This window comes from Rhinichthys klamathensis, unplaced genomic scaffold (assembly GCF_029890125.1).
Source record: "Rhinichthys klamathensis goyatoka isolate OS25496 unplaced genomic scaffold, OSU_Roscu_1.1 h1tg000159l_1, whole genome shotgun sequence".
Taxonomy (NCBI): Eukaryota; Metazoa; Chordata; class Actinopteri; order Cypriniformes; family Leuciscidae; genus Rhinichthys; species Rhinichthys klamathensis.
Window position 1 is genome coordinate 1,280,561 of NW_026606693.1, and position 20,330 is coordinate 1,300,890.

Here is a 20,330-nt window from a genome sequence, read left to right on the forward strand (position 1 = left end):
CAGCACCATATTTGACGCGTTGTCCGTAGTGATGCAGACGTGATTCTCCTCGTGGAGATCCCAGCTGGCAAGCCCTTCTCTCAGGCCGGCTGCAATATTTTCCCCTGTGTGGTCGTCTGGGAAGTAGGTAGTTTGTAGGCAGCGAGCTCTGAGGTTGAAATCTTCATCAATAAAATGGACTGTTAGACTCTGGTAAGGCTAAGCTGTGCGGCTTGACCACATATCAGTAGTGCTAGCAAAAAACTCCACCGTTTTAAGCTCCGCGGCGACTTTCTCTTTGCACTTTTTGTACAGCTCCGGTATGGCAGTCTGACTGAAGTATGTACGGGAGGGTATACTGTACCGTTTATCAAGAGTATTTACCAATGCCACGAACCCAGGCTTGGTCACCGTGCTAAGAGGCATCATATCTTTGGCTATGAACTCGGTTATTGCCCGAGTGATTTCCCCGTGCCGTTTTGAATTACGTTCATACGGAGTGACACTTTCGAACATTTCCGTCAGTGATCCCTGTCTTAAGGTATTTGGCTTGTCTGGCGCACTGGTGCTCGGTATTTTGGTCATACAACTGTCATACATTGATTTGTGGTATTTTTTTAAATGCTGAAACAAGTTTGTAGTGTTACCCCGAGAAGTAGCAACGGGAGCACAACATGCTCTGCATAACACGTGAAGCTGCGCAGCATCTTCTTTTTTGAAACCAAAATAGTTCCACAACCACCGACGTGCTGTTCCTCTTCGAGATTAAAGTCTCAGCTGTGTCAGTTTCTGACTGTTCCGTCGAGCCAGAGGCCATTGCGCAACAGGTTAAAGCAAGGACAGCATGAAAAGTTGATGCAGCCCAGCCGAGTTCTTCGCTCTTTCGCTCGCGTCACGGGACCACCTCAAATCGCGCACGTTGCGATTAGAAAATCGCGTTTTATCATATCGCGATATTATCGCAAATGCAATTAATCGTTCAGCCTTAGTAAATTCCTCTTCCATTCATTCATTAATTCCAATTCTAATTCCAATTCAGTACAGAATGTGAACAACTAAATTCAGATTCACACTAGATTCAGAGCTATTTCTTTGATCCCGATTTTTGCATAAGTCTGCTTCAAGCACACACTTTAAATGTACTTTTGTGTGTCTATTTGTCCCAGTTTCACTTGAATCCCGCTCAGTCTCTGGTGGTGATGGAGGGCGAGGATCTGGAGCAGATGAACGGCGCACTGAGGAAAGTTTCTTACATCAACTCTCGGCAGTTTCCCAGTATGGGAGCGCGTCACCTCCGGATCTCAACGGCAGTGCAGTAAGATCATAAATATTCATGAGAACTAGAATACTAGAGTGTTAGCTCTGAAATATGGCATTATGAATGATCAAACCATTCATTTCAATGTTACACAGTTGTGATTCACATCCCGGAGTCATACAAGAGCTTAATTTTAATTTGCTTCGGCTCAGGGCTGGAAAAGTTATTAAAACTGCATCATACTGTGAAACACAATATGCAGAAGCTGTATCGTAGGAAAATTAATACAGTATTTGAAACTAGATTTGTACATTTTCTGCTAGATTGCTGTCTGCTTACTGTCTAGTTCAAATCCTCAACCCCGAGTATGAGCGATACCAACCCTTTTTTTGTAACCTTTTCACTTTTCCTGTTTTTGTCTAATTCGTATTCAATGCTTAGGGAGGTTTCATTTTTATGTACAGACAGGGAAATGGAAAGAGAGTGACAGAGATTTGTTTTTTTGGAGCACACGCGCACCCATCGGCACCCTGTAATTATTCAGAACAGAGCATGAATATGCATAAGCCCCTGGAGGATTATGACCCGCCCCTCTGAGCTTCGAGACAGGCTGTGGGCGGAGTCTTTTCGGCTAGATCTGCTGGGAATTAGCTTGAAAACACACACGCACATGCATAACGCTAAAACACACACAATAAAGGCAATCATATAAGTATTATATTATTTTGAGTAAGACATAGCTATAATTGTACGCTTGCTTCTCTCAATAACATGCAGATCACAGACTTATATTAAGACACGAGACACGACCATGTGTTGTGTTTGTAAAAGTAATTTACACCATTCATTTACACTCGCTTCTGCAAATAAAATAACACATAGCTTGCCAATGAGACAAACATAGCACAGCAAATTATATGACTCAGAATTAAAGCAACTTGCAGGGAAAGCAATGATTGAAAATAGAGACTATAGACCTATGCGGACAGTATTTGTTTTGCATGGTGACCCGAGGCATTTACATTTATATTATTTTTTACAAACACTAGGGGCCAGATTTACTAACAGTCTGCTAAAAAACTACCGTCAGAATTTACTTAAGACACGCAGTGAAAAATTAGCGCTGGAAAGGCGTGGACAGTTATTTTTGATGATGAACTTGTTGCATATGCGTTTGTAGGAGTTTCCCTTTCAGACGCAAAATTTATGGGAAGAGAGTATTTAAATGAATCATGCAAGGTGATTTACTAAGGTTTGCATTAGTCATTTTACTGGTATATATGACATTATTTAACACCCAAAAAATGTATTGGCAATTTATTTCCCTGTCCAAATGCATCGGGGATGCACTGATATTATAATTCTGGCCAACAACAATAAGCTAATAATTATTTTTGTGTTTTAACTAAACAGAAAAAATTATATGCTTTGTCTAAAAATTATTAAAAATATTATAAAACATACATTAAAAATCGTGATCACATATATGATTTTATAAAAAATAAATTTATTAAAATGATAATAATTGTATTATTATTTACCAACTTACTGACATCATTCATTTATAGAATTTTTTTAATCAGTGGATTTCCTTGACCTTTAAATATACAGGTCCTTCTCAAAAAATTAGCATATTGTGATAAAGTTCATTATTTTCCATAATGTAATGATAAAAATTAAACGTTCATATATTTTAGATTCATTGCACACCAACTGAAATATTTCAGGACTTTTATTGTTTTAATACTGATGATTTTGGCATACAGCTCACGAAAACCCAAAATTCCTATCTCAAAAAATTAGCATATCATGAAAAGGGTCTCTAAACGAGCTATTAACCTAATCATCTGAATCAACTAATTAACTCTAAACACCTGCAAAAGATTCCTGAGGCTTTTAAAAACTCCCAGCTGTTTAATAACTCAAAACCGCAATCATGGGTAAGACTGCCGACCTGACTGCTGTCCAGAAGGCCATCATTGACAGCCTCAAGCAAGAGGGTAAGACACAGAAAGAAATTTCTGAACAAATAGGCTGTTCCCAGAGTGCTGTATCAAGGCACCTCAGTGGGAAGTCTGTGGGAAGGAAAAAGTGTGGCAAAAAACGCTGCACAACGAGAAGAGGTGACCGGACCCTGAGGAAGATTGTGGAGAAGGACCGATTCCAGACCTTGGGGGACCTGCGGAAGCAGTGGACTGAGTCTGGAGTAGAAACATCCAGAGCCAGCGTGTGCAGGAAATGGGCTACAGGTGCCGCATTCCCCAGGTCAAGCCACTTTTGAACCAGAAACAGCGGCAGAAGCGCCTGACCTGGGCTACAGAGAAGCAGCACTGGACTGTTGCTCAGTTTTGCATGTCATTCAGAAATCAAGGTGCCAGAGTCTGGAGGAAGACTGGGGAGAAGGAAATGCCAAAATGCCTGAAGTCCAGTGTCAAGTACCCACAGTCAGTGATGGTCTGGGGTGCCATGTCAGCTGCTGGTGTTGGTCCCACTGTGTTTTATCAAGAGCAGGGTCAATGCAGCTAGCTATCAGGAGATTTTGGAGCACTTCATGCTTCCATCTGCTGAAAAGCTTTATGGAGATGAAGATTTCATTTTTCACCACGACCTGGCACCTGCTCACAGTGCCAAAACCACTGGTAAATGGTTTACTGACCTTGGTATTACTGTGCTCAATTGGCCTGCCAACTCTCCTGACCTGAACCCCATAGAGAATCTGTGGGATATTGTGAAGAGAAAGTTGAGAGACGCAAGACCCAACACTCTGGATGAGCTTAAGGCCGCTATCGAAGCATCCTGGGCCTCCATAACACCTCAGCAGTGCCACAGGCTGATTGCCTCCATGCCACGCCGCATTGAAGCAGTCATTTCTGCAAAAGGATTCGCGACCAAGTATTGAGTGCAAAACTGAACAATTATTTGAAGGTTGACTTTTTTTTTGTATTAAAAACACTTCTTTTATTGGTCGGATGAAATATGCTAATTTTTTGAGATGGGAATTTTGGGTTTTCATGAGCTTTATGCCAAAATCATCAGTATTAAAACAATAAAAGACCTGAAATATTTCAGTTGGTGTGCAATGAATCTAAAATATATGAACGTTTAATTTTTATCATTACATTATGGAAAATAATGAACTTTATCACAATATGCTAATTTTTTGAGAAGGACCTGTAATTAAACAGGGAAGAAAAAAAAAATAATATATATATATATATATATATATATATATATATATATATATATAAATAATTTAAAAATAATTTATATAAATTAGATTATATTGCACTTTCACAGCACTGAACAAAATGTTCGATCTAACTTATTTTGATTTTATTTATACACTGAATTAATGATTAGAAGTAATGATTTCAGTGAAAAGTACTAAACATTTACTTACTACTACTAAACATCATTGCAAAAAAAGATTTTTTCTTGTGTTCATAATCGTTGGAAGGAAAAAAAAACAAAGACAAAAAAAATAAAAAAATAAAATTTGATTAATTGCCCAGCACTGCATGCAACACAACATTATAATTTACAATATTAAAAAAATATATATTTACTTTGAGACTTACAAAAGATGACATTTACTGTAAAAATGCCATTAAATTATTATTGTTAAGAAAGATTCATTTTAGGTTAACGATAGATGAATGCAAACAAAGACAAAGGCAATCTAAATGTAAAAAATAGAAGTACATCAGCATGCTCAATTAAATATTCAATATCGAACAATAAAGAGAGTTCACACTTGGCTTTTCTCAATGCCATGATGGAATATGCTCATGAGATTACACAGATCTGAGGCAGACATCCGGGTTTGTTGTATAAATGGCAGAATGCCTTCTTTAATCAACTGCCATTTGAATGCATGCATGGAAAATCCATGCAAATGTTCGACACACATCACCCTGAGAAATGATTAACATCAGAATAGGGCTAAAGATGTCATATAGCGTGCATCAATATAGCTTGTTTGTTTAGTTATCACCCAGTAGTCACATATTCTAAAATAATAAGTAAAATCACATTATAGTATAAACCTACTGTATCTTTTTGCAAACCGCTGTTTCACAATGAAATGTGGATTAATCTTTTCAAGCCTCAGTGTATCTAAACCTTTAGTCACAGATGGTTTCCTCCATTCATTTCCTGTCTTGATGAATGTGAGTTTGTTTGTGTCAGGATTAAAAACAACATCTTTAATTAGAGAGGGCGGAACGTCCTACTTCCTGTCGTTCAGCGCTGAAATCACTAGAGTTGTAAATTAATTCTAGTGCACACCGTTTGTGTGTTGCTTTTAAGCTTATTAAGTCCAATTACTGCAAGATTCAAGAAAGCTGAAGTGTTATTAATTCACTCCAGGCGTAGTTTTTCCTCTTTGTTTTAAGTTATCAGCCACTGCAGTCTCCGTAATGAGTTGGGAACGGCTCCAAGTCATTTGTTTACACTCTACAAATCACTGTCTAATGCGTCTTATTATTTATATCGAAGTGGAGATGTCTTCACCTCTAAATGAGTGTGTGCAGGATCCAAAATTAACTTTATCTGCCAATGTCAGAGAAAATTTACCAGCTCAAAATATTTCTTACTTGTCATGAAAAGATATTTTGCAATATACAGCCAAAACATTATGACAACCGGCCTAGTATGCCGTTGATCCTGCCAAAACAACACCGCCCCGCAGAGGCATCGACTCTACAAGAGCCCTGAAGCTGTCCTGTGGTCTCTGGCACCAAGACTTCAAGTCCTTCAAGTCCTGTGGGTTTCGTGATGGAGCCGCCATTGATCGAACTGGTTGCTCCAGCACATCTCACAGATGCTCAGTTGGATTGAGATTTGGGGAATTTGGAGGACAGAGCAACACCATCATGCTCCTCAAACCATTCCTGATCAATGTGTGAAGTGGGGCAGGGTGCATTATCCTGCTGAAAGAGTCCACTTCCACCAGGGAACACCATTGTCATGAAGGGGTGTACTGGTCTGGAACAATCAGTACGTTTACATGGACAACAATATTCCGATATTAAGCCAGTTAAGACAATACTCTGATTAAGAAACTACTATGTAAACAGGGCTTTCTGATTACCTTAATCTGGCTAAAGTCAACAAATCGCATTATTAAAGCGCATTACAGACATGTACACACCTTAATCACACTATTAACGTTGTGTGGGAGTTTTCGACGCAATTTGCGACAGCACACATACACACATGGCAGCAGTGGTCAACCGTTTGAAGGCAAACAAGAGATCATGGCTTCAGAATTTGTATCCAACCTCGTCTATTTGCACGTATAGCATGATAAAATAATTAAAGGGTTAGTTCACTCAAAAATTAAAATTCTGTCAGTAATTACTCACCCTCATGTTGTTCCAACCCCGTAAGACTTTCGTTCATCTTCGGAACACAAATTAAGATATTTGTGATTAAATCTGAGAGCCGGATCACTCCATAGGCTTCTTAAGGGATCGAAACTGGCCGGCCCAAAAGTTATGAAAGACATCGTTAAAATAGTCCGAGTGACTACAGTGGCTCAATCTTAAGTTTATCAAGCGACGAGAATACTTTTTGTGCGCAAAAAACAAATAAAAATAACGACTTTATTCAACTAATCATTTCCTGTACGGCCGTGACATTTCACGTAGTGAAACTACGCAAAGCTTCTGGGTTGTACGTCACGCATCACACACATGACCAGCGTCGGCCAATAGTGAGCCTACGTGTGACGTGCAACACAGAAGCTTTGCGCAATATCACTATGTGAAATATCACGGCCCACAGAGAAGGAAATGAATAGTTGAATAAAGTCGTTATTTTTGTTTGTTTTTTTGCGCACAAAAAGTATTCTCGTCGCTTGATAAACTTAAGATTGAGCCACTGTAGTCACTCGGACTATTTTAACGATGTCTTTCATAACTTTTGGCCCGGCCAGTTTCAATCCCTTAAGAAGCCTATGGAGGAGTGATCCAGCTCTCAGATTTAATCACAAATATCTTCATTTGTGTTCCGAAGATGAACGAAAGTCTTACGGGGTTGGAACAACATGAGGGTGAGTAATTACTGACAGAATTTACATTTTTGGGTGAACTAACCCTTTAACTGCACTTGAAGCTTTCGTAAAATGAAACACCCAAAACTGTATATGATACTATAACAAAGACAAACTGTTGATACGGAGGGAACGTCAAACTGCGTGCCATGGTGACGTAATGACGTGTGCCATTAATCGATCTATGGTCTTTAACAACGGGAACATGAAAGGAATATTCTTAAAGCAACTCATGTAAACACCTTAATCAGAATATTGTCTTATTCAGATTAAGGTCAATAATTAGATAACTGCTCTCCATGTAAACGTAGTCAATGTTTAGTAGGTGGCACTTGTCAAATTTACATCCACATGAATGGTCGGACCCAGGGTTTTCCCAGCAAAACACTAGACTAGAGCATCACACTTCCTCCACCGGCTTGTCGTCGTCCCACAGTGATCCTGATGCCATCACTTCCCCAAGTAACCGGCGCACATGTACACGGTTGTCCAAGTGACGTAAAAGAAAACGTGACTCATTGGACCAAGCAACCTTCTTCCACTGCTCCAAGTTACAGATCTGACGCTCTCGTGCCCTTTTTAGGCTCTTTCGACGGTGGACAGGGGTCATTTTATAGGCACTTTGATTGGTCTGCAGCTCCATACACTGTAAAGTGTGTTCTGACACATTCATCCCATAAACATCATTAAAAATTTGTGTGACTTGTGCCACCGCAGACCTTCTGTTGGCTCAGACCAGACAGGATTATCTTCATTGCCCTCATGCATTGATGAGCCTTGAGCGTCCAACACCCTGTCACTGGTTTGATGTTTGTCCCTCCTCGGACACTGTTAATAAATCCTCACCACTGCTGACCGGGAGCAACTCACAATCCTTGCCGTTTCAGAGATACTCTGACCCAATCGCCTTGCCATAACAATTTGGCAAGTCACTCAGATCTTTATTCCTGCTCATTTCTCCTGTATTAAACGTTGATTATGAGAACTGATTGTTTGCTCACTATCTAATCTACCCAGACCTTAACATGTGGCCTTGTTAGGAGAGATGATAAAAAAAAATCAGATATACCGACTGTGTGTCAGATGTCAGATAAAGCAGCGAGGGTGTACAAATGTACAAATATAGAGTGTGTATCTAAAATAACGCACAAAACTGAAATGCAAGGTTGTGTTTGTGATCTCTGCAGGTGTTTCGGAGAGGACGTGTGTATTTCTGTCCCTGATATTGAGGCAGCTGTCATGGTAATGCAGCCCAGTGAACCACGAATCACAATCACTGGGGCGGAGCACCTGACGATCCCCGCCTCCGACCTTGCCCTAGGCCTATCCCTGTTCAGAGATTTGCATATCATCAGCACAGTTACAAAAAGTGACGAACCTACAAACACAGGTACAGAGAAAATTGTTTCAAGAATCACCTTTCTCCTCTTAACAGGATAAGTGAAAATTCTGTCATCATTTACTCACCCTCATGTTGTTACAAACCTCACATTTACATATTGTTCTGCTTATTAAAACATGTCTTGACCCACCATATTTTATATACCAGAATGAGATGTGATAATGCAACATTTTCAGCAAATAGCCTGAGGAATATAGCTCACAAATGTATGGTGCTTTATCATCATTTTTGGAGCTTGACCGGATATGACAAAGAGCAGCAGCAAAGCATTCTGCTAAATTTGACCTTATGTCTTGTTCAAAAGAAAGAAAGTCAATGACATGAGGGTGAGCAAATGATGACAGACTTTTCCTTTTTGGGTGAACTATTTCTGCAACAAAAAAACAACACACAAACAATGCCCCAAATGCAGCGCAGAGCACATTATTCACTGACATACGGCACAGGTGTCATGCTGTTCTGGTGGCAAACAACAGTAAATGCAAAAAACATGTTAATAAATCGTAAAAGAAAGATGCTCACTGCTCCCCCCACACTCTGAACACAAGACATGAGTCTTTCATGAGGATGCTTTTCTAAATCTGAAACACTTCATTATCCTTAGGGCTTATGTGTTTATAACAACATTTTCCTTGCTCTTTCCAAATAAAGTTAAGCACTATGTAGACATACATACTGTTAAAAAATGTGGTGTCAGTAAGATTTTTTTTAATGAAATTAATACTTTTATTCAGCAAGAATGCATAAATTAATTGTCATTTGTATTGTGGCAAAAGATTTATGCTTAAAATAAATGCTGAATCCTGAAAAAATGTATCACAGTTTCCACAAAAATATAAAGAAGGACAACTGATTTCAATATTGATTTCTTGAGCATCAATTCCGCATATTCTGAAAGATCATGTGACACTGAAGACTGGAGTAATGATGCTGAAGATTCAGCATCACAGGAATAAATTATATTTAATTAAAACATTAAAATAGAAAACAGTTATTTTAAATTAGAATAATATTTCACAAAATGCAGCCTTGGTGACATAAGAGACTTCTTCCAAAAATATACCCCAAACTTTTGAACGGTGTACAAGGTTCAAAATACAATGTACATATTAACATATGACTTGCAACATTTACATATCAAACACCTATTCACTAATAGAGGTCATTTGCATACAGAAGCCTAAGTGAGATATTAAATGCTACACAATTTAGGATAGGTTCATTTTAAAAATAGACTACAATAGTTCAACCAAAAATAAAATTGTGAACAAAAAATGCATCATATGTAGCCTATTCCAGACGACTCATGCACTATACGTATATCTTATTTTTGAAAACTATGGGAATTAAGGCATTATTATTCATAAACCTAACCCTCTTGTTTCATTTTTGTATGTGTGCAGATCACAGGTCAGTTGTATTGAAGGAATTCACACATAATCTGGACTATTGTGACATCATGGTGTTGGGGGAGGAGTTAAAGGCGGGGCTAGAGAGTCTTGAACTGCAACACAGCGCCTTATTGGGCAAACACCTGGAATACGCCAACTCTAGCACCGGCATGTCCATATATGGTAAAGACACACATTCTACAACATACTATTGTCTTTCTCAATACAAAGTCCTTACATTTTTCTTCCTCTACATCTGTTTTAGGTGTAGACTCTATTTCTCACTACACAGAGGTGATTCGACAGGTGCGTTATCAGAGCCGCCAGGCTGTCGATTCCGTCCGCACTTTCAGACTCACCTGTTCTGAGCTTAATGGACGTTACACCAGTGATCAGTATACATTACAGGTGAGAATCAAACAAAGAATGTTTTTTTTTGCATCCGCACTAACTAAACCACAGCTCTGAACTATGAGCTAAAGTTGCTCTCTATCACTCTTTCTCCGAGGTCAACATCCTTCACAGTGAGGAAGCTGTGGAACATGTCAATCATGACATGGCCCCGCCCAAATACATGCAAATTATTCATCCTAAAGTCATAGAATCTAACAACTACTACAGCTTAGGTGAGTGTCTGTAATTGTGTTTATATTAATATAATAAGGTAAATATTAGAATGAAAAGAATTATTAATGGAATCATAAAGGCCCTGTTTACACCTGGTGTTAAGATGGGTTTTGGTCGATCGGATCACAAGTGGACGGCACTAAATACAGGTGTAAACGGGGTCTAAAACTTTCTTCCACTTCCAAACTTTCGACCAGATTGCTTTCGTAGTGTAAACGCTCATGTGGTCAAACTGCCACAAAAGACTGTCTACTCTCCACCTACTGACCTAATGGTTAAACATTATGGGATGTGCGCTAGCCAGACGGGATTTAAACTTTGTCGACTGAAGATCTAAGTTTGGTCTGAAGATGAAAAACATACCAAACAAAATGTTCTCTCACCATTCCTGATTTCTAAGACACACTCACAACGTTCGGTGTGATCTTGTGGCTATCAGAGCAGAAATTAAAGATGCCTCCAGTCGCGTTCATATCTAAATTGCGCAAGTTCATTTCGTCCATTTCATCAAAAGATCTGAAAAAGCCCATACATTTTACCCCGCCCATAGACCCTCCCCTCGAAGAAATCAGGGCAGAAGTGGTTAAAAGTGGACAAAAGAGACGAATTAAAACACCAGGTGTAAACGGGAATGTGTCTCCCTCGTCTACTTGTGATCGACCAAAACGAATCTTAAAGGGATAGTTCACTTTGAAATAAATTGTTGGTATGTTTTAGCTTACCTCAAGGACATCCAAGATGTAGGTGTCTTTGTTTCCGCAGTAGTTTCAATTTTGATATTTTTAGGTCAAACCATTCTTGTCTGTGAGTCATATAATGCAGGTCTATGGTCACCACCTCAAAGAGCATGCACAGAGAAGTCCAAATTAAACATGATTTAATGACTCGTAAATGTAAGTACACATTGATGGCCTAAGACACGAAACGAGCAGTTTGTGTGAGAAATCGAACAGTATTTATATTGTTTTTACCTCTTGTAACCACAGCCACGTCCAAGTGATCTGAGGGCGCCGGCGCTTCGGTCTGTGCAACCGCCGGAAGTGATCTCTCGCGCGTGTACGTCACTCATTGTTTACACAGAGATTTCGGAAGTGTTACCTTTCACTGTGAAGATCTAAACATATTTAGATATACAGGAAAGCGCAATGGAAGACGATTTCGATATATCAACAGACAACGTTGAATTTTTCACAACCATATTTAGATCACTTCCGGCGCTTTCCGGCGCTTGCGCAGACCGAAGCGCCCGCGCCCTCAGATCACTTGGACGTGGCTGTGGTTACAAGAGGCAAAAACGATATAAATACTGTTCGTTTTCTCACACAAACCACTTGTTTCGTGTCTTAGGCCATCAATGTGTACTTACATTTACGAGTCATTAAATCATGTTTAATTTGGACTTCTCTGTGCATGCTCTTTGAGGTGGTGACCATAGACCTGCATTATATGACTGACAGACAAGAACGGTTTGACCTAAAAATATCAAAATTGAAACTACTGCGGAAACAAAGACACCTACATCTTGGATGCCCTTGAGGTAAGCTAAAACATACCAAAAATTCATTTCAAAGTGAACTATCCCCTTTAATACCAGGTGTAAACAAAGGAACCAAAGTCATTAAAGGGATAGTTCACACAAAAATGAAAATTCTGTCATTAATTACTCACCCTCATGTTGTTCCAACCCCGTAAGAACACAAATTAAGATATTTTTTAATAAATCTGAGAGCTGTCTCACTCCTCCAGATTTAATCAAAAATATCTTAATTTGTGTTCCGAAGATGAACGAAAGTCTTACAGGGTTGGAACAACATGAGGGTGAGTAATTACTGACAGAATTTTTTTATTTTTGGGTGAACTAACCCCTTAAGTAGAATTGATAGAAGAACCTGATTAACAACTCTGCAAAGCATGGCTAAACATACAAAACAGATTTTACTTTCATCCCTCACAACTTGGCGTTAAATTAATTATGACATCTACTCTATATACAGTCTATAGGCTCTAAGATTCAAATGCGCTTATTGTCTTTCCAGTTGTGCCTGCCGTTGCTTCCGCAGTCGGTGTGGTGTGTATCGCCGCCCTGCTGGTGGTGCTGCTGGGTGTTTACCGTCTTAACCAACCACTAAACAAAGACAACATACACACACACACACTGCCAGAGAAACAAGCGGACTGTGACGGCTCCTCTCTCTCCATCACTGTCAACCCACTGGAGGTAAGACAAACCGTCTACAACCAACATAAGACATAATAATGTAAAGAAGCTGCCAAAATGTTGACGCCTGTCAAACTGTCACATCATGCACGAGTCTCCATGAATAACGAAAACATGTTTATCCAGCTGACGGGTGTACAGCAAAGTAACACAGCTGAACAACTGCTCTGAACACTGTAGTTTCTAAGGAACTAAAGTTATGTGCAAGATCATCAAAGTATCAAATTTTCATCTATCATAGCTAAACAAAATCTGGGTTACAGTGAGGCAATTTCAAAGGAAGTGAATATGGCGAATTTTAAATATTAAATCACTCAGAGTTTCAATAGCCATATGACGTGTGTTGACATGATTTATAAAACGATAAAAGTTGCTTACTAACCTTTTTATGTGTAATGTATATCCAATTTTACAAAATTGCCTTGACAACATAACTCTATAAACCCTAAAATAATTGCTAACTGTAAAAAACTGGTTAATATTATTTAAATGTGTATTTTTTTTATTATAAGCTTCACATAAATCTTCAAAAATTGGCCCCATTTATTTGTAAGTGCCTCATCGTAGCCTCGATTTGTGCTTTTTAAAGATGAGGAACGAGTCTAAATGAATTATTGTGTTAATTTTCCCATTCCTGTTGTTCCAAACGCATCTGACTTACTTTCTTCCTGAATGTTCACATCTGCAATTCATTTCCTTGGCTCGTCATCAACACAAAATCCTGTAAAATAAAGAAAGAAAGAAAACATAGTGACAAAGTAGAATTGTTGTAATGGTTAGAAAATCAACCAAATTAATATTTTAATCACTATCAACTGAGAAAGATGAATGTTTAAGTGTTCGATAACCACATTTTAAAGCATGTTTGTGTTACTTTTTTCTTAAAATGAAAGTGGATGGGGACTGGAGCTGTCAAACAACAACAACAAAAAACCACTGTAAAAACACTATGAAATTAGTCCATTAGACTCATACACTATTCCATGGCTGCGTCCGACCGAAATCTCATACTCTCTTGAGTAGGATCTTATTTAGAATAAGTAATTACTTCACAACCACTGTAAAAGTATGTTCTATATAGTGTGAATGTATGTAGTATGAATGTAATCTGGACGTACTACTTTTGCTATGTTGTCATTATCATGTGACGTACCGGCTACCACCGTTAGTTGTGACACTGACTGCCATTTACAAATCCTCTCCTGTGGCCTCATGGGATAGTAAAGTGTCCATCATATGCACACTTCACAATCTCACCGGAAGTAGTAGGTCATCCAGATACTTGCTTCCTGAATTCTGACATACTTATTTTGTCACATACTGTTTTTTGCCTACTATATAGTACGGAAGTATGCTATTTCGGATGCAGCCCGTGTCTTTTTAAGTTGTATGCTAACTTTATGTGTGGAACAGACTGATGTTGATTTGTTATTTAATAAAAGTCCAGCTCGACAGCCATAGTCACCATTCAAGTTCATTGTTTGGAAAAGAGCAGCTTGGACATTTAGCTGTAAATATCTCATAATAGTCTAAAGAAAGTCACATGGTTTCCAAAAAGACATTTATGAGCAAATGAAGACACAATTTAAACTATTCCTTTCAGATCCTTTGCTCTTTTCTCATTTTTGTAAAACAATGTAAAATATTTCATTTGAATTACTATGAACGAGAGTAACCAGATAATTGGTTAATTCTAGAACTTTCCGGAGCTTCAGTCAGCAGAAGAAGTAACCGAGGAGGAAGAAGATGAGGAAGAGGAATGTGGTGTATCAAGTACCGAATCAGACAGCGATGTAGAGGAAGCTACCACATCTTTCATACATCATCAAACCAGGATTCAATGGGGGAAAGCAACATTACACTGCTGAAAACACGCTCAAAACACAACGCTTACCTGTAGCATTGTAGTGGCCTGCAATACAAGCGAGTTTACATGCAAACAAACGAAAAGACTCGGCTCTGACAAACTAATAAAAGCCCTGCATCCCGTCTGATCCCTTTACGCGCTCAGTCTCTATCGCTGGAGGACAATAATAACAGAAAGTACGAGACAGTGAAGTCACAGAACAAGACTTTCTCTGCGCCGTTCATCTCATTTGATGTGAAATGGTCATCCTTTCATAAACACCCATGAATTTTAGCTCTAATAACTGACGGTGAAAAAGTTTTTTTTTGTCGTGAGTCTCGTACATTTTTATAAATCCATGCGTGCGCCCTTTAAATGTTGTCTTACTACTACTACTCTGTGTAACATTGGCTGCCTGTGTGTTTTTGTGTCCGAATGGTTTTGTAAATGACTGTTCACTCATTATAAAGTGCGAATGGATGGGTTGTATTTGTATATCTTACCGACTTTTTTGTGGTCGCTGCTGCACTTTCTGTACATGGGTCAATAAAATGGTTTTAAGAAATGAGTCGTCTAATTTTTACTCTTTCACGTGGCTATCAAATGTTTGCTGTAGTAGAAAACACAACAATAAAAAGTATCAACGTCGAACTGGAACCTCAAACGGCTGCGAACGCGCACAAACAAAATATCTGTAATACAACAGCGCCGTCTAGTGGTGCATCACACGAAGCACGTGTTACACTCGGGGGGTTTTAGACCTTATTCAGAGCAGTAGCCTACCACTACAGGTATCAGGGGCGTCACTAGGATTTTCATTTTAGGGGGGCTAAGCCCCCAATATGATTTTTTTTTTTTTAAATAAAAAAATGTAACACTTTAGTTTATCTAAAGATCACTATTAACCATTTTCATTACGATGCAAAGGCATGGTTTTATAATAACTGTGGTCCCTAATGTGAGGTAGGGCAAATAAGGGGGTTCGGGGTCTCCCCGAGAAAATTTTGATTTCTCTGATCTACATATGTGCATTTTAAGATGTTCTGAAGGCCAAAAAAACTTGGATAGTGGGCAGCTGATTATTTTTCTCTCCTCATCAGCATCACACTCTTTTTCTCTTTGTTTTTATCTTGCCCTGTCTCTTCCCCTCCTAAAGCTGAGCTTTGACTGATATAGGCTTTTCATTTTTGTCTGTCAGTGAAGAAAGTAAACATGGGGTCAATTGATAGGTTGATTTTGCCTATGAATCATTTTCTCAGACGCGTTTATTTACTGAAAGCTACTAAAGGTAATTAAGTTTATTAAATGCATTCACAATATGTAGGCTACACATTTATTATTGATCTAATGCCTAATACAGGGCCGTAGACAGGGCTTTAGTCACAGAGGTCCTAAATTTGAGGTTGGTAGGGGGTTCAAATTTTTTATTTCTCTGATATGTGCATTTCAAGACGTTTGAAGACCAAAAAAGGATAAGAAATAGCTTTAAAACCATGTCAGTGGGCAGATTATTTGTCAATACCTGCTCTCTTCTCATCTCCATCACTCTTTCTTTTTTTCTCAGTCTCTTCGTCCCTTTCTCTTCCCCTCCTAAAGCTGAGCTTTTTTAATTTACTAAAGGCTACAATTTGTATTATATCCTCAATATGTACACATTCATTATTAATCTTGTGCCTAACATGATGAAAACGGCTTTGTTAATGTTTCTTGTAAACTAATTATTACATTACATGAGTCACGTTACATAGGCCTATTTTCAGTTCAAAATGGCGAAATTAGACAAAACTATATTAGTTTGCCTGATTATTTTTTGTCATTCGTTTAACATTTATGACCTAAAAAAAGTAAAATATGAAATGTTAAGTTTAGCTACTTACATCTTATCTCGCACTTGACCGTACGCGTCGAGTCGCACTGTTAAAATTCGCGCTCAGCAGCGTCTGTGAACATAAAGCCTGCCTACTTTGATTTGATTGGTCATCTCAAATATTCTGACATTGACGAGCAGTGACAGACCAATGAGGCTCAGATGAACACACATGAACACACACACACAGCCTGTCCTCTGTTTCTGACGTGCTCTCTGTCGGCGCCGCTGCGGATTGAAGATGAAGAACGCGCTGAATCTGATTATAACAAGACTGAAGCGAACACGAATTTGTGTAGCCTACATTAATCTCACATTTTTAGGGGGGCTAGGCAGAAGTTTAGGGGGGCTGAAGCCCCCCTAAAAAGGGCCTAGTGACGCCCCTGACAGGTATGATTGCTTGCTTTAAGTTAATTTCATTATATAAATCGCAGCAGGTTTCAGACAAATATTCGATTTATACTTCGGAAAATACTACAGAGATGTTGTCAATAAAAGAGTAATTTTATTTATGTCACACTCACTATATGGACAGCTTTTAGGTTGCAGAGAAATGTTTATTGAGACAGTTCTCACAAAAAGACAAAGTTTTAATAAACTCCCTCAAATTGAGGGCATCGTTTCACACTGACAAGTGACGTTTTGTTTCTAGCGTTCAGCACAGTGTAAAAGATTTTAAGTGATTCAATACTTTTGCTGTTCCCCAATTTAACATTAAAAAACACCTCCGCAAATTGTGTGGCATTTCTATGGAAGCTTGTTTCCACGACCACACTGAATAAAAAATAAAAAGGTAAATGCATTTTTTTATCTCACAATTCTGACTTTGTTTTCTCTCTCAGAATTGCATGAAATAAAGTTACAATTTCTATGTAAAAGTATTTTTTTCCTCAGAAATGTACTTTATTTATAACTCTAAATTGCGAGTGTATATCTCACAATTCTGAGAAAAGAAATCTGAAGCATCAATTTGAGTATTGAGAATCACCCCATTTATTTTATTTAACTCACACGATCTATTTGAATGTATTTGACATGAAAGTGAATGTTGCTCACTTGTTAGGCACGACGCGTTTACAATTCGTTTACCTTCTTTAATTGCCAAAATTTTAATGCTAAATTTAACCCATTCCCGTTTGTCAATTAAAGTTAATTCAGGCATAGTTTTAACATTTTTAGTCATTAACAAAACAGAATTACAAAAGGATTCACATTTTAACACATTATTGTTAAACATGAGTTCTGGAAGACGGTGGGCTGAGAGAGTGATTACGGCACTGTGATTCTTTGAAACTGAAAGATAAATATTACAGTCAAATGAGGAAGAAATAAGATTTGAATGTTGAATGCGCCCTGAAAAGGACCCCATGTAAACTTTTTTTTTTAATGCGAGTTCTTTACACGCCAAATATCAATCAGATCAAGAAACTATTATGTTATGTTACGGTAGTCAAGTCAAGTCACCTTTATTTATATAGCGCTTTTTACAATACAGATAGTTTCACAGGAAAATAATGCAACAAAGTTTGTTTCCAGAAGAAAATAGCATCACAGAGTCCAGTTAAAGTAAGCTCAGTGATGATTCTTTTTTTTTTTTTAAACGTGATGTCATCGTCCAGCTCAGTTCAGTTCTCATATAATGGTGCCAATGCCGTCAGATCAATAATATTGTTGAATATTAAATGAAATGTCCCCAACTAAGCAAGCCAAAAGCCAATGGTGACAAAGGCGAAGAAAGGTGAAAAAGGCAACAGTTGCAAGGAACCAAAACTCCATCAGGTGGCAGAATGGAGAATTTTATTTTGGGAGAAACCAGGCTCAGTCGGGAGGGGCCAGTTCTCCTCTGGCCAACGAGCGAACAGTGTATGATTATGATTCAGGCAGCATTATGGGTCAGAAAACAGATTGGATTGGAATTTTCAGAATATTATCCAGTTCCATCTGGTTGAAGATCAGAGTCATCACGCGCGTATGGAGACGGGTTTGTTGGCGATCAATGCCGATGGCTGTCGTGTCGATGAGGCCTTCACATGGGAGTCTGGTTGACACAATCTCTGCTGACACTTCAGCGATGCGTTGTGGTCGTGTCTAGACGCAGGTCCACCATCTTATCTGGATACGGCCCGGATCCGGCTGACTACATCATGAGTTGTGGACGTGTCTAGACGCAGGTCCACCATCTGATCTGGATACGGCCCGGATCCGGCTGACTACATCATGTGTTGTGGTCGTGTCTAGACGCAGGTCCACCATCTGATCTGGATACGGCCCGGATCCGGCTGACTACATCATGCGTTGTGGACGTGTCTAGACGCAGGTCCACTGGATAAGGCCCGGGTCCGGCTGATTACAGTTAACCTCGGAATAAACAGAAAGACTAACATTAGCGTAGATAACATTCTTTTCCATAGATTTACTTATAACATAAGTGTTCCTGATTCTGGCTGGCCTAATCTATGCAGCCTAATAAGCAAGTAAGTAACTAAGTAAGTTAAACTTGCTTTCTGGAATACCCCCAGGAAACAGCTCCCAATATTAAAAGATGTCACCACCGACAACTTTTCTCACTTTTCCTCATTTACCTATATCATAATTTCTTTGACAATATATTTATAATTTATATTTTAATTTGACACTGAGAGTAAACACTTAGCAAACTACTTTTAAAAAAACTTTGGCGAATAGCACTTGCTATTTTCTAAAAAGTTTGGTATTTGTTCTTAGAAAAAGACACTGGTGTGAAGATAAGTATCATATCACACAGATACCACAAGCAGATTAAGGAATGATGTAAGGAATTATGAAATCAGGAACAATGACAACACTGCATCTCAAAATTGTAATATTTTTTTTCATAAAATTGTAAATACAATTTTATTTTATTTATTTATATCGGTCTCGGAGCGACCATCTGGTTGAACCATCAGATCCAAGCCGTTCTGAGCCGCCGTTCTATGAATTGCATAATCTTCCTTAAAATGTGTACACGTCTTAATCTTTGGCTCCCTGTATATCAAGCTTTTGTTTTCTCCTCTATATTTTGTAGATCTATTGTGCAGAAGTTCCTCATCCAGGATTGCCAGTTGCTTCAGCAAGTCTATGTCAGGCTTGATGTATCTAATCTTTATGAGACGATCAATGGCATCCTCCACTCTCCAGTGGTGGTGGATTATGAGGTATGCCAGAAAAAGAGTAGGGGCGTAGCTGACACCCTCAGTGCAGTGAATGAATACCTTATCTGTGGAAATAAAAACAGAAAGTCAGTCAGAAAAAGTCTCAAACAGTTTGTCACTCCAGAACACTTGATAAAAGATCTTACTTTCTGGGTTTTTCAGGGCCTTGTGGATGAATTTGGCAGCTGGCAAGAAGTATTTGTTGATTTTCAAACGGCGTGTTGAGGGCAAGCCACAATAAGTGATGTTCATGCCTCTGTAGTAACTCGCCCCTGTATCAACTGTTTCTCTCAGGTCTTTCTCCCGTGGGACTCCCAACAAGACCCTCAGCTTCTTCTTCACGGCAGCAGCATTGAGGATGTGAGTAATACCCAGCTCCTTCAGTCTCATTCGGTCCCTTGCTATCTCTCTGCACAAGAACACAACAGCCAAGATTAGTCTTTGCTAAAGAGGATTTATAATGTAGAAATATAATTGTGTTTGATTCAAGTTCATACTCCTGCATTACATTATT

The 20,330-nt window shown here is 38.7% G+C and overlaps 2 protein-coding genes across 2 annotated transcripts in view; one reads left to right on the forward strand and one right to left on the reverse strand.

The window, feature by feature from the left end:
* LOC130091087 (NACHT, LRR and PYD domains-containing protein 12-like) overlaps positions 1 to 13,638 on the reverse strand; it is a 287,371-nt gene extending 273,733 nt beyond the window's left edge. The window contains exon 1 of the mRNA XM_056258781.1: positions 13,592 to 13,638. Within this exon, the coding sequence (XP_056114756.1) occupies positions 13,592 to 13,623 (32 nt within the window). The 5' untranslated portion in view covers positions 13,624 to 13,638. The remainder of the gene's footprint in view (positions 1 to 13,591) is intronic.
* Positions 1 to 14,887, forward strand: part of clstn2b (calsyntenin 2b) — a 77,640-nt gene extending 62,753 nt beyond the window's left edge. Inside the window, exons 11-17 of the mRNA XM_056258783.1 lie at positions 1,146 to 1,294; positions 8,480 to 8,682; positions 10,098 to 10,268; positions 10,351 to 10,493; positions 10,594 to 10,711; positions 12,749 to 12,930; positions 14,628 to 14,887. Coding sequence (XP_056114758.1) covers positions 1,146 to 1,294; positions 8,480 to 8,682; positions 10,098 to 10,268; positions 10,351 to 10,493; positions 10,594 to 10,711; positions 12,749 to 12,930; positions 14,628 to 14,798 — 1,137 coding nt within the window. The 3' untranslated portion in view covers positions 14,799 to 14,887. The remainder of the gene's footprint in view (positions 1 to 1,145; positions 1,295 to 8,479; positions 8,683 to 10,097; positions 10,269 to 10,350; positions 10,494 to 10,593; positions 10,712 to 12,748; positions 12,931 to 14,627) is intronic.
* Positions 14,888 to 20,330: the final 5,443 nt, after the last annotated feature.